Raw genomic sequence first — 12,305 nt, forward strand, 5'->3', positions numbered from 1 at the left:
CAAATCGTCGCTAATAACAGCCAACGAAAAAACCCTGAGCACTTCTGAAGCGTGGGAAAACTCCCATATGCAGCTTCGTTGATATACAAGTTGCTCGGATTGGCACACATTTCTGGAGGACTTTCCTTTAATGAAAAGATTTTTGTCAGCTTGTGTCTAACTGCCTACATACTACTATGTGTAAAAGGCTATTGAGAGGGCTGAAGAGAAAAAAAGATTTTGCTTTACTCTAAATTTTTCGGGTGGAGTAAAATGTGAATGTAAGGCAGCCAGTAATGTTTAGTACCTTGCCCGAGATAACACATTATGAATGTGAACCTTCTAGAACCTGAGCGTACTTCTGCAGCTATTGCAGCCTCCAACCCCTTTTTTTCCCTGGCTAATGAAAATGTGCAAAAGCTGGCGTTTAAAGCAAAATGAAAGTGTCTGATTTGTCAATTTAGTGGCATGGGGGTAATGCAACTGTTACAGAAACACTAACGAGGAAATTCATGCGCTGTATTAGTAAAACACCCCTCTGCAAAAGAGAGAGAGAGAGAAGTGAAAAGAAAAACGTGCTCTTACCCCCAGAAGAGGCTTGGTAAGCCAGAAAAAAAACTCAAAGGAAACGGGCAGGCAACATCACCTTGAGGTTCCCTCACCAGCTCGCTCTAATGTCATAGATTTTCACAGCGATTTGTAAGGTATAGCTAATTTTTTTTTTTTTCCAGTAAAGATGTGCTACACTGCATTCTAAAGGAACCAAAGACTGAATTAAAAGGTTTCAAGAACTTTTACTCGACCACAAGAGTCAAATTTCGTAAAAACAAACTCAAATCTCTGGCATCACACTGACATATCAGTCCAAAATATTTAAAAAATTGGACTTTTACCTTCACTTTCTATTCCAATCCAACCCATTACCGTAAAATTAACAAAAGTAGAGTATTGAACTAATACTTTATCAGTGTAAACCATTTTACCATTTCGCTTAAGTGGCCCTTTAAGCCTGGCCTAGTTATCCTGTATAAGAGGATAATGTAGTCCTGTACACGGGTTCTGGAAACAGAAATAAACAGACCAGCAGTCGTACTAGGTGGTCTGCCAGGCAGATCGAGGACAGACACCATCTCTTACCATGTTGCAGGCGACTGTCCTCAACATTCAGCGACAGAGCTGAGCGACGTGTATGGATAACCAGCGTGCAGTGCCACAAAGAATTGGAACACAGCCCAGAACACCGTCCTTCCACTCCAAGGACTTAGAAAAAAGAAAGAGAGAGAGGCGAAGAAAAACAGAAGCAGTTGATTCTTCACACTCTTCACCAAACGACACACAATCCCCCGGGTGGCATCTGCAATGCATGTTGTCTTGTGTCGGTATGCAGCTATATATCAATGGCACTATTTACACTGCATGAAATCAACAGGTAGGACAGAGAAGTCAGTCAGCAAACGATCGAGCATGTGTGAGAGAGAAGAATCGAATAGCAGAGGCTGCACCACTACTCGCCTCTTGGAGATGCGAGACAAAAGGCCGGAGTGCAAAGATTCGGCACACAGAAGGGGATTGTCCACTCTGCTGCAGCCAAAGAAGATCCTTGCACTCCCCTTCCTCCTCGTTGCACAAAACTGTTGCATTACTTCACAGAAGAAAAAAAAATAAGAACAGTTACGGCCCCTCGAAGTGCCACCTGGGTCATCTCAAATCCCACACAGAGGTGCCAAACTGGCTTCTCAATGGAGCAGTAAGTGTGTGGTTTTCAGAGAAATTACTCAATGCCGAAGCCTCGCACGAGCACCTCAATTCTCGCTAATGGCTTTGCCCATCAAAGCGGTGTTTACACACAGACTCAATAGGCCTGGTCTCTTAACTGTGGCCCGCCACTGATCAAGAATGTCATCTACATTTCACATCTGCAAGATTACAATATTGCATGCCTTTATCACCTCAGATACTTATTCTGAAGACATGTACTTATTTTATTTCCTTTCTTATGTTACTCGAATGGCTACCTTTTACTTAAGGGCCTTTTCCTTTGTCCCATTTCCTGCAGAGTAGCACGCAGGTGGTCATATTATGGCAGTGCCATCACTTAACATTCATGCATAACTACCTACAGCTGTGCAACAAGTCGACAAATCGGAGGTACAACTCTTTACCCACAACACGTGTCAAGTCACAGCTGGACCAGAACAGATCGTTCTGAAACATGCTGTCCATGACGTGTTTCTGGCTCTTCAAATCACTTTTACTGCATTCAGCCAGCAAACGCACAGCCTTCGAGATTGGTTTCTGTTATCAGCAGGGAGCCATCGCAAAGGCGTTGATTTGGATATCACTTATGGTTGTCAGGTGCCAACAAGCAGTTATTCATGGGCCCTCTTAATTCTACTTACTTTCCGCAGGTAGAGAGTCACGTTTTCAAGCTCATCATTCCTAAGGATACTGTTAACAACAGTGCACAGGTATGGTGTGGTATAATTTTTTTCTTAGGTTCCTCATCATTCTAGTGCAACCAATTTCCTTCTGCAGTGAGAACTCTATGGGAAACAGCACGCTTGTGCTCGTGGTCGTTCTAGCATCTTGAATCGGTACTAGCTCCACATGCGACCTCCACATGCGAAGTGGGTAGTCACACCTGTGCCCCCCAAACCAGTACCCCCTGAAGTGAAAAGGATGACAAATGACTTCACTCAATGTGTTTCACTAAAAGCCAAACTAAATGTCCTAAGGAAACAAGCATTGCCAATGGGAAGGTCAGTTTCTTTTTCTTTTCTACACCGTTTGACCCAGATTGCACATCGCAGTTGTCCAGACCTACTTAATGTAGTTGTGGGGGGTCTTTTCTTTTCTCTAAAGAAACAGTAAATTGCACTTGAAAAGGCACAGTGCAAACAAAGAATCCCAACTCGAGCCTCAACACTGAAGAAGTGATTTTCAATTTCTCTCTGGCTTTTCGTAAGTAGTAAGGAACAAGCCTACACAGTTCTACCAGAAAAGGATGGAAAGAGAAACACGACGGGAAGAGGCAAAAATTGGAAACAATAAGAGCAAAATAAATATCCCGGCATTTTTTTTTTCTTTCGAACACGTGCTCTGCCACCTGCTTCCATGCACTACACACATTATCTTTTATCCCAGTTTGGTGGCCAATTTCACGGGAAGAGGGAGAAGGGTAGCGCATAGCATATTTATATATTTATATATTGTATGTATAATATTTATAGCTATGTACAGTAAGATACAGCATATCTCAACCATGGCGCGCCCTCTCAGTGTTGCGCAAGTGATGTACAGGTAGTATAAATTATTTTTTTTTTCTCCAGTCTCGGCACGAGCAACCAATCGGGGCCCCTTTCCCGCTACTTCTCACCGTGACTACCTTCTAGCGTCTTTATTTTCCTTCGAGATGCCCAACGATGAGAAGAGGGTGTTGGGGCACACCCCAGCTATGTACAGGTGACAATGCACATTCAACACCCCTCCCCCTTTCCAGCTAGCTATGTACATTGCCACACTCCCCACCAGCCCCACAAACTCCTAATGGGGGCTACGACACTAGTGCTCCCACCTCTCTACACTCCCATCTGGTTGCAGAGGCCGCAGACGACACTCAACGAGAGGAATGCCCTCTTCTCAACAGCCTACAACACAGCAACCATGTCCGCACCCCCCCCAGCCTCGCTGCTGTGTTGAGAGGAAATGTTGTAGGGTTGTCTAGTGAAGGTTTCCCTTTCCTACAGTGGCCCAAGAGTGCGCGTGCTCGCTGGTGGACCCGCCTATTTCCTTGCAACTGCAAAACGCCACAAGGATCGCTCGCCACTGAATATTCAGATGTCATATGTTGGCAATGTGACCTCATCAGATTAAAGAGAGATGAAACGAAGTGCCTCAAATTTAGTTCTTGTAAGAAGGTTTAAAAAAAAGAAAGAAAGAAAGCAGATAAACGTATCTCGTCTCCAGTGTTCCATGGAGCTACATTTTCCTTTGCCATAATTCTGCGGCCTTGTATTCGTTTCAACATACGTCTCTCGTAAGAGATGTCAGGAATAAAATGGTTGACAAAATTTCGTCCTCGTATTAAGTGGAAACAATGCCACACGTCACAGGTAAAAACTGCGCAAGAACACTAACAGTGCCATGAGAGATAGTTACCATGCTCCGCAGGCACCAAGAAGCATTGCAAAATTGCAGCTGTACGCTGCTAAAGCCTATTTGGGTGACCTAGACAGAAATTTCAAAGAACACCCTCTTGGCTTCCGAACACACAACAAAAAGGTTTCCGGTCAAGCCTGTCATGAGGGTCCAACACAGGTGCTCTAAACGCAATATCATTAGTTGGTGTGTGTACGCTAGGCATGTCATCTTCTTTAGCGGCCACATCACAAAATGAGCTTGGTGAACTTTGTACCAACACCACGACAAATGCTGCTGTGGACTAGGGGCCATGAATTTACCAAATCTGAAAACAGTTACAGCCAGGACCCTATTTAATGCTGAGCTTGCACCTTTTTGAGAAAATAGCTCCCTGATTGCAGACTGGCTAGTATCTGTTGCAATCAAACTGTGGCAACAATTTACAGGGCAACATACTGTTCCAAGAAAAAGAAGAGAAGGACAGCAAGCACATTGTGCACTAAATTTCTGCTACCCATGTTTTTCTTCTCAAGCCTGTACACACTGTGAAAAATAACCTCAGATCCAATCTGGTACACACATGCGCATGAGCTGAAGTTGTGCATAGCATTGCTCACTCGCTGTGTTAGTACAAAGGAAGCCACTGTCCACTACAGCCCGCCATCCAAACCCAGGCTGCCAAAGAAGATCACATGCTCGGGGCGCCCCAGCGTCATCGCACGCACTAAACAATGCCCATGTCCATCTGATGTTCTCAGAAGCAGCAGCCCCCATCCGGGCAATAGTAGCAGCACTGGGGGAGTGTGGCCTCCTCTCTCCTATGCGGGGGACACATCAATGAGAGACGACAGGTGCCGAGTCGACACAGATGCCCAACATGGGCGAGTCCTCGCCGTCAGGTGCCCGTGCGTATGGGGCCCCGTAACCGTGGTGATAGCCCAGAGTGTCCATGGGGCTGAGGCGCTGCTGCTGCGGTGGCTGTGGTTGTGGCTGCAGTTGGGGCTCGGCCACCAGTCGGGCCGTGCCGCGACTGCACCGAGCCTCTGAAGATGAGGAGCCAACCACCGCTGCTGCTGCTTTGGAAGGGGCCATCATGCAGTGCAACGATGAGTGCAGCAGTGACGCAGGGTCTGGCCGGGTTCGGCTGCCCGATGAGGAGGCTGCTGCAAGAAGTGCACAGACAGACACACCCTTAGTGATCCAATGGCACGCATGTGCGACACCCTGTTCCCCTCCTATGGGGGCTAGGAAGCAATCAACAGGGATTGCACAAGAGATGTCTCTCTGGAGCCAACATTGGCAAAGCATTGGCTCCAAGACATTTCTTATTCACCTATCTTCTTTTCATGGGCTATGCAAAGCTTTCAAGAACAGAGAGGTTCCCACAAGGAATAGGTAGCATTACGTAATTTTCAGGGCTATTAGAAATGGCAGTCTATACATGCTGAACCACTGCTCTTCGACAAAAAATAGAATGCATATCGCACTATAGTATACAACATAGCTATGCAACTTCTCAAGTGAATATAATTACCAAGAGCCTGTTTAGGTTTAACAGCAGACTGCATCGATTTCTTGCAGTACATATTCAAATGCGGTATAAAGGTTATAAACAGGGATAAGGTGACTCAGAAAGGCTGGGCAACATTTCGACAGGAACGTCCCTCGTCAAAGCGAGTTTTTGCAGTATGGTCAAACACAAGTTGTAGCCACAATTAATTTTTAACAGCAGGTCGGATTCTGAAGAGATTATAATAGGCGCAAGCACGAATAAGCCTTTCCATCTGCTCAAAAAAGTTTGCCACGAAAAAGACGAAGATATGAGAGAGATGCACTGCAGTTGATCCCACTCACAGGAGCTGGCGCCCGAGGATGCTGATGAGGAGGATGTGGAGGAAGTTCCATTGTTGAGGGCCACCTGCGGGGGTGCCATCAGCATGAGACACGACGCAGATGTTGACGCGCTCCCTTCAAGGGCGGCTGGTGACGTTGATGTATTGGTGCCTTCGTCCGCAGTACGCCGAAAGAATGAGTGCTGCAGTGCATGATGTGGTGTGATGCGCCCCTGAAAAAAATGCAAGTGGATACCTTAGCGCTGACTGAAATGCACTAGTGCCACCATAAATTCTACCAAACCTCTTCCTACACGGCTGACATGCAAGGAGTCTCCAGCAAGTGTGCTCAAGAATTACACCCAAAAATACTATATAGAATAGAACATTTGGCACAACACAGCACTTATGAACCTCTGTGGCTGGCCACGTCAACTTTGAATCAATTCATGTCCCAAAACAAGTCTCAGGCTATAAGGGATGCTGGAGTGGGATATTCTGAGTTAATTTGAAGAACCTGAGGTTCTTTAACCTCATCTGAACCTAAGTACACAGACGTTGATGCATTCTGCACCCATCAGAATACGGCAGCAGTACCCAACAGCTGAAGTTACAACCTTGTGACTCAATGGTAGAATGCTATAGCCCCTGAGCTACCACAGTGATGACTGGCCACATTGCACCACACCATTAATGCACAAGGAGACAAAACGTTACACGAGTCATGTGACACTGCTGTTCACAGAGTCCAGCTGGACAGTGGTCTGACACCATGGTTTTAACAATGACATTGGCTACTATATTATGACGATAAGAAGTGCCCCCCGCCCCCTATCCCACAAAAAGAACGATTTGAGAGGCACAGAACAGTGGAAAGCGTCTTTCTTTCCGTGTCCTCGTTGACCGTATTGTATCACGCCGCCTTTACCCTCGTTAGCTTACCTTAGGGTCATAGTCGAGCATGCGAAGCACCAGGTCACGGAACTTGAGGTAGTCAGCAACAGAGTGACCTGGCTCAGCCAACCGCCGGCCACCAGGACCTCCCGTCTCCACACCAAGCACCTCGTGCAATCGCCGCGTACCGGGGGCACGGTACTATTTAGGGGGGAAAAAAGTTTCACAACAGGAGGAAACAGATCAGAACAGGGCAGGGCTTTGCACAATTTAAAGTGGCCGTACAGAATTCCTCAAAATTAACCCTAGAGCTTTCCTTTACTCTGTTTAGCTGAATGTGTAAGAATGGCACAAATAAAGCTTATGTGATATTACCCCTTCACAAAAGCCTTTACTACATATGATGGCCAATAATTAGGTAATGCGGTGAAGGTGGTGGTAGTCATTAAAGGTGATAGAAGAAATAGTAAAATGCACCTTAAATGGACACTAATCCTTTCAATCTATGATGTCACACTGATGTTCCAGCATTGATCTTGGACGTGAAATTCAAGAAAGAAAGTTCTACCCTCCACTTTTACTTTTAATAGCAAGCTTTTTACCATAACATTAACGAAAATGAAGTTTTGAAAGAATCTAATCTGATTTAGTGTCCTTTCTAATGTAATAAAGGGCTCTTCCCTGAAAAGTGTGCACAAACTTAGCCAGTAGTTCGATGTTTCAAAAAGAAAAATGTAGGAGCGAAATTTAAAAAGTGGGACCACTAGTGTACCTTCTTGCCATCCTTGGTCTTCTTGAGCACGAAGCTGCCATCGGGAAGCTTCTCAAAGTACTTGCGTGCCTTGTGGGCCTTGTCCAACAGCGACTTAGGGGGAAGCCCAAGCACCTCCACTATTTTGTTCATCTGGTCCACCTGCACAAATGGTGATGGCAAGGGGTGCACTAAGTTGGAAGTACTTACCAAAACAAGGCCAGGCACTAGCCCCATCTACAGAACAGGCATACTTGCTTCAGAAATGCAGCAGAAAACAGTTGAGCCATGTTGTTATGAGGTTGCACCCAACACAAAAATAGCTTCATTATAGCCTGTATTAATTTTAAGCATATATTCCTTACAAGCTGACATTGGCAACGATTGTGCATTTACTTTGATATATCTGGTGATTCTTTACACTCATGTTTGTTATACAGTGTAGACTTAATTTATGATGCCGACTAATGCATGAAGCATGTTGGCTAGCCACTATTACAAGTTCTCTGACAGAGCTGGAGAGATGAACTGATATTCATGCAGATGCTCTTTGACTGAGCTAGATTTCTTGTACAGTTTGCATCAAATGTTACTGGACAGTGGAATCTGTGCTTTCAAAGTTCTAGCCTGTAATAATATGTCCAGATGACTACGGGTAGTATGCTTTTACTGGCAATGTTTCAGTGACGTTTCGTACAGTGCAGAGAAATTTTTCTTGTGTGTGAAAATTGTCAATTTCTGACACTTTTTCCTGCAGATGCCTGAGAAAAGCCCATGCGATTCTCTTGCACACTTTCCCGCAGCGATGTATCTTTTTCTGAGTAATGATGTCTTGATGGCCTGTTAGGTGAGCTGCAGTGTGTGTGCATACACATGCAAGAACACCCAATACCCAAAAATACATTGCGTGCAATAGTGTTTTGTAAGAGCATACACCCATAGCACCAACTAGGACCGTATTTGGAAATTGGACAGCAAATTAGGGAAACAGGCGACACAGGCACTGCCCTAATCTTTTATTTGGTTTTTGCGCTGTTCATCATATTATGTCATCATACCAACAAGCAGTGGCGTAGCAATAGGGGGGGCCAGGGGGCCGAGGGCCCCGGGTGCAAGGGGCCTGTGGAGGGGGGGGGGGGGTGTCATATACGTCTGAAGACACCCCTCTTTCCGCCGGCTACACACGGGGAGGGGGTGACAGAAGACCTATGGGCCCCGGGCGCCAGACGACGTAGCTACGCCACTGCCAACAAGGATGGCAAAAACAAAAACCATTTTGCAAGAAAAACTTACATTTTACTAGCTCGCATAGGTGTGCCTCCTAAGAGTTCACTAATCTATAAACAACTGAGCACGCGATCTGGAACCTACATGCATAGTTGCGAAGACAAGATGAATCAGCGCGCTATCAAGGGGGAGAGATCTCAAGACAACTGACCTCATTGGCCCCACTGAAGAGCGGCTCGCCCGTGTGCATTTCTACCAGGATGCAGCCTAGACTCCACATGTCAATGGCCATGTCGTACGGTATACCGAGCAGGACCTCGGGTGACCGGTAGAACCGACTCTGGATGTACTGGTAGATGCGCTGCCCGAGCTGGCACGAGCTGCCAAAGTCCACTATTTTGATGGCGCTCCGTTTGGGGTTGCACAACAAAATGTTCTCAGGCTTGAGGTCACAGTGGATGATGCTCAGGTCTGGACTGGACAAAAACACCAGTGCTGTGCACATCTGCTGGGCGAACTTGCGGGTCAAGTTCAGTGACACACCGCTAAAGTTGGTGTTGCGCAGAAGGTCGTACAGGTTGTACGAGAGCAGCTCAAACACCAGGCAGAGATGGTTGCGCCACATGAAGTGTCCCTTTAACTTCACTGCGATCCCGAACGACAACCGGGCACCAGAGGGCAGGCGAGTAGGGGGAGAGTGAAAAAAATAAACATACACATACATTTAATCTCTCGCACAACACGTGTGGGCTAGGTTGTTCAATTGTATGCAAGCACTCACGTGTTCAATTCATGCAGCTAAATGTTTTTTCCATTTCAAGTATTCTTCTTCAAATGAACAAAAAGTTTGGAAGGCAGCATTCGCTTTTGCATTGAAAGCCAAGGCTACAGCACATCATCATAATGACACAGCTTTCTATAGGCTTATTAAGTTTGCTTTGTGCAAAAATGAAACCAAAGGGGTGTCCTGAATGCTTTTTAAACATATGAGAAACCACATTCAAGATGGGGGCCAACAGATGGAAAAACACACTGTGGGTTAAAACTTGGATGAACAGGTGTAAGGTGCCTTGGACAGGCTGGCCATATGTGTATATCCTTGCCTCTCACACCCAACATATACAGAATTATTTTTTACAGAAAGCTGCAGGAAGCCAGAACATAGAGCTATATTTCAACTTCATAAGGGCAAAGCAAAATGGTAAAATTGTGGTGTAAATAGCCAATAGAATGAACCAAGAACATTTGGAAGTACCTTGGGCATTCGCATAGGTTACAGGCTATCTCCTCCAACCAGACTGAAGAAACAACATTTTGCACTTACAAGGGAGTTTTGCACTGTGCATTTCTACAAAACTTTACAAAAAGAAAGAAAAGAGAAAAGGACAGCTGATTACTTGGGATCCATGACAGATATCCACAGAGTTGGTACTAAGGTAGCAACTTGGTTTGGTTTGATTACACAAGATACAAGTATGTTATATGAATGAAACTATATACTATATACAAGCACTATAGAAACTATACGTAAACTATTAAGTATAATTGATGTTATATGAATAATAATATGTAGCTTTGCATCCCCAACAGCCATTTCTCATGATATATATAAGCAGCAACAGAGAATTGTGCTGATATGAGCTCCTACCCTAAATGTAAGGCTCAACAGATAAAGGACATTCAGGGGCCAAAAACCGCTACATGTTTGAAAACATGAACACCTACCACGAGGCACTGATGTGATTAAATGATGTCCTAAGCTGAGAAGAAAGTTACCATTCACATATTGGATAATGCCAGACTACACAACTAGGTGCAGAGTTACTACTCAACAATGATGAGGCGACTTTAGGTTCGTGCTCATAAACCACCACTACCACTGTGACGCATGACAAAAAGCAACAGGCCAAAAAGAAACCCACCTATTTTGTCCTTGCCCAGATGACAGCAGGTGCCGTTGCTCTCATGGTTATTCATCATCTCTAACAGTTTCACCTCTATTTGAGCTTGGTTTAGGAACGGCTTCTTGTTCTTGATGATTTTGATGGCCACAAAACACTGTTCCTCTCGGTCATATGCCTTCACCACCTGCAAAGTGATCATTATCTTGAACTCTGTGATCGAAGGAACGTACTTAAGCTAGAGACCACAGCCTGTTCAACAAACCATTTAAACTTTGACACCCCATGCATTGTGTTCTTGCCGATACAACTTTGCATGCCAGCTTTATGCATGTCCTACATGTAAAAAAACAAGGCAGTGCTTGGATGGCATATATGTGCGCATACTGTAGGCAGTTCAGCAAAACTTAGATAAAATGAAAACACTAACTACTTGTATCTATGTGCCACAAATAATTCCGAAGTTTCTTAGGGATGGAATCGAAAATGCTGTCGGCCTTACTTGAGCCATGGGCCAACATTTGCCACTTGACTAAATGTATATAGCCATATTCTATACTTCACTAGAGACATGAAATGGTTGAGCCAGTGGTAACTAGAATTTTTTTGTTTATTAATACAAGATTTTTACAGAACATTGCACAAAAAGACTCTTGAGCCAATAGCCAAAGCTAGTGGATGCTCAATTCTTCCACACAATAGTCCACACTTTTGTGCTCCTATTTTCTGGCAAACAAAAGCAAAGGAAAACAAAAATCAAAGCACGAAATAAATTTGAAAGCCTTTCATATTGCAATTTTTCTACCATTTTCTACCATAAAAAACTGCAAATAAAAGATACATGTTAACATGTGGGCTACATTCGCAGTGCATTAGTGCACTGCTTTATCCATGACTCTACGTACCTTATAAATATCTAATAAAGATAGTTAAAATCCTGCCCTCATTATGTCTCCTCTCTTTTGAAAGTGCTGTTAATTACAGGCCACTTAAGGCAGTCTACTATCAACATGAATATCATATGCCAACATCCACGATGTTCACTGTCTGTGCTTTATTGTAAAGCTTAAGGACAAAAAAAGAAATAAGGCATAAGTGTAGCTGACTACTCACCTGACCAAAGGAGCCCTTGCCAATGAGGGAATCTATCTCGTAGCGGTCCAAGAATCGCTCCCCATTGCGGATAATGTAGTCATGGTTATCATCATCGAAGCCCTCATTATACAGCTTGCGCTCTTTCTTGTGGCTTTGGTCATCTCCCTGGGTTTGCTGTGCACGCCGCTTCTTCTTGGCATAGTAGACCTGTGTCCATACAAGAACAAACAACCAAAAAGAAGCATACTTTAGAATACAAGGCAAACTGGACAGTCTCCAGAAAGATAGCCAGCTGTGCATGAAGTACTAAAGAGCAACTCTCATTAAAAAAAGAAGTACTCCTTGCTGCTGCATGGCTACATTACACAACACACTAGTAAGACTTGAGCCTCAGCTAGTTGCAACAAGCTAGCAACAAGCGTTTTTCTCTCAGGTACTATTTTTCTTGTATGTGGGCTTAATGCTGCATTCTTATTGCTACAATAA

General features: G+C 44.6%; 1 protein-coding gene across 6 annotated transcripts in view; it reads right to left on the reverse strand.

The window, feature by feature from the left end:
- Nucleotides 1-4,611: 4,611 nt before the first annotated feature.
- mnb (minibrain) overlaps nt 4,612-12,305 on the reverse strand; it is a 121,010-nt gene continuing 113,316 nt past the window's right edge. For 5 of the 6 annotated variants that reach the window (XM_070537657.1, XM_070537655.1, XM_070537652.1 and 2 more), the window contains 7 exons: nt 11,838-12,026; nt 10,746-10,911; nt 9,035-9,468; nt 7,618-7,758; nt 6,894-7,046; nt 5,974-6,184; nt 4,612-5,282 (listed from right to left, as the gene is read on the reverse strand). In XM_070537657.1, the coding sequence (XP_070393758.1) occupies nt 4,954-5,282; nt 5,974-6,184; nt 6,894-7,046; nt 7,618-7,758; nt 9,035-9,468; nt 10,746-10,911; nt 11,838-12,026 (1,623 nt within the window). In that variant the 3' untranslated portion in view covers nt 4,612-4,953. The remainder of the gene's footprint in view (nt 5,283-5,973; nt 6,185-6,893; nt 7,047-7,617; nt 7,759-9,034; nt 9,469-10,745; nt 10,912-11,837; nt 12,027-12,305) is intronic. The other variant, XM_070537653.1, reaches the window with a different exon arrangement.

The sequence above is a fragment of the Dermacentor albipictus genome, chromosome 4 (genome assembly GCF_038994185.2).
Source record: "Dermacentor albipictus isolate Rhodes 1998 colony chromosome 4, USDA_Dalb.pri_finalv2, whole genome shotgun sequence".
NCBI classification, from domain to species: Eukaryota; Metazoa; Arthropoda; class Arachnida; order Ixodida; family Ixodidae; genus Dermacentor; species Dermacentor albipictus.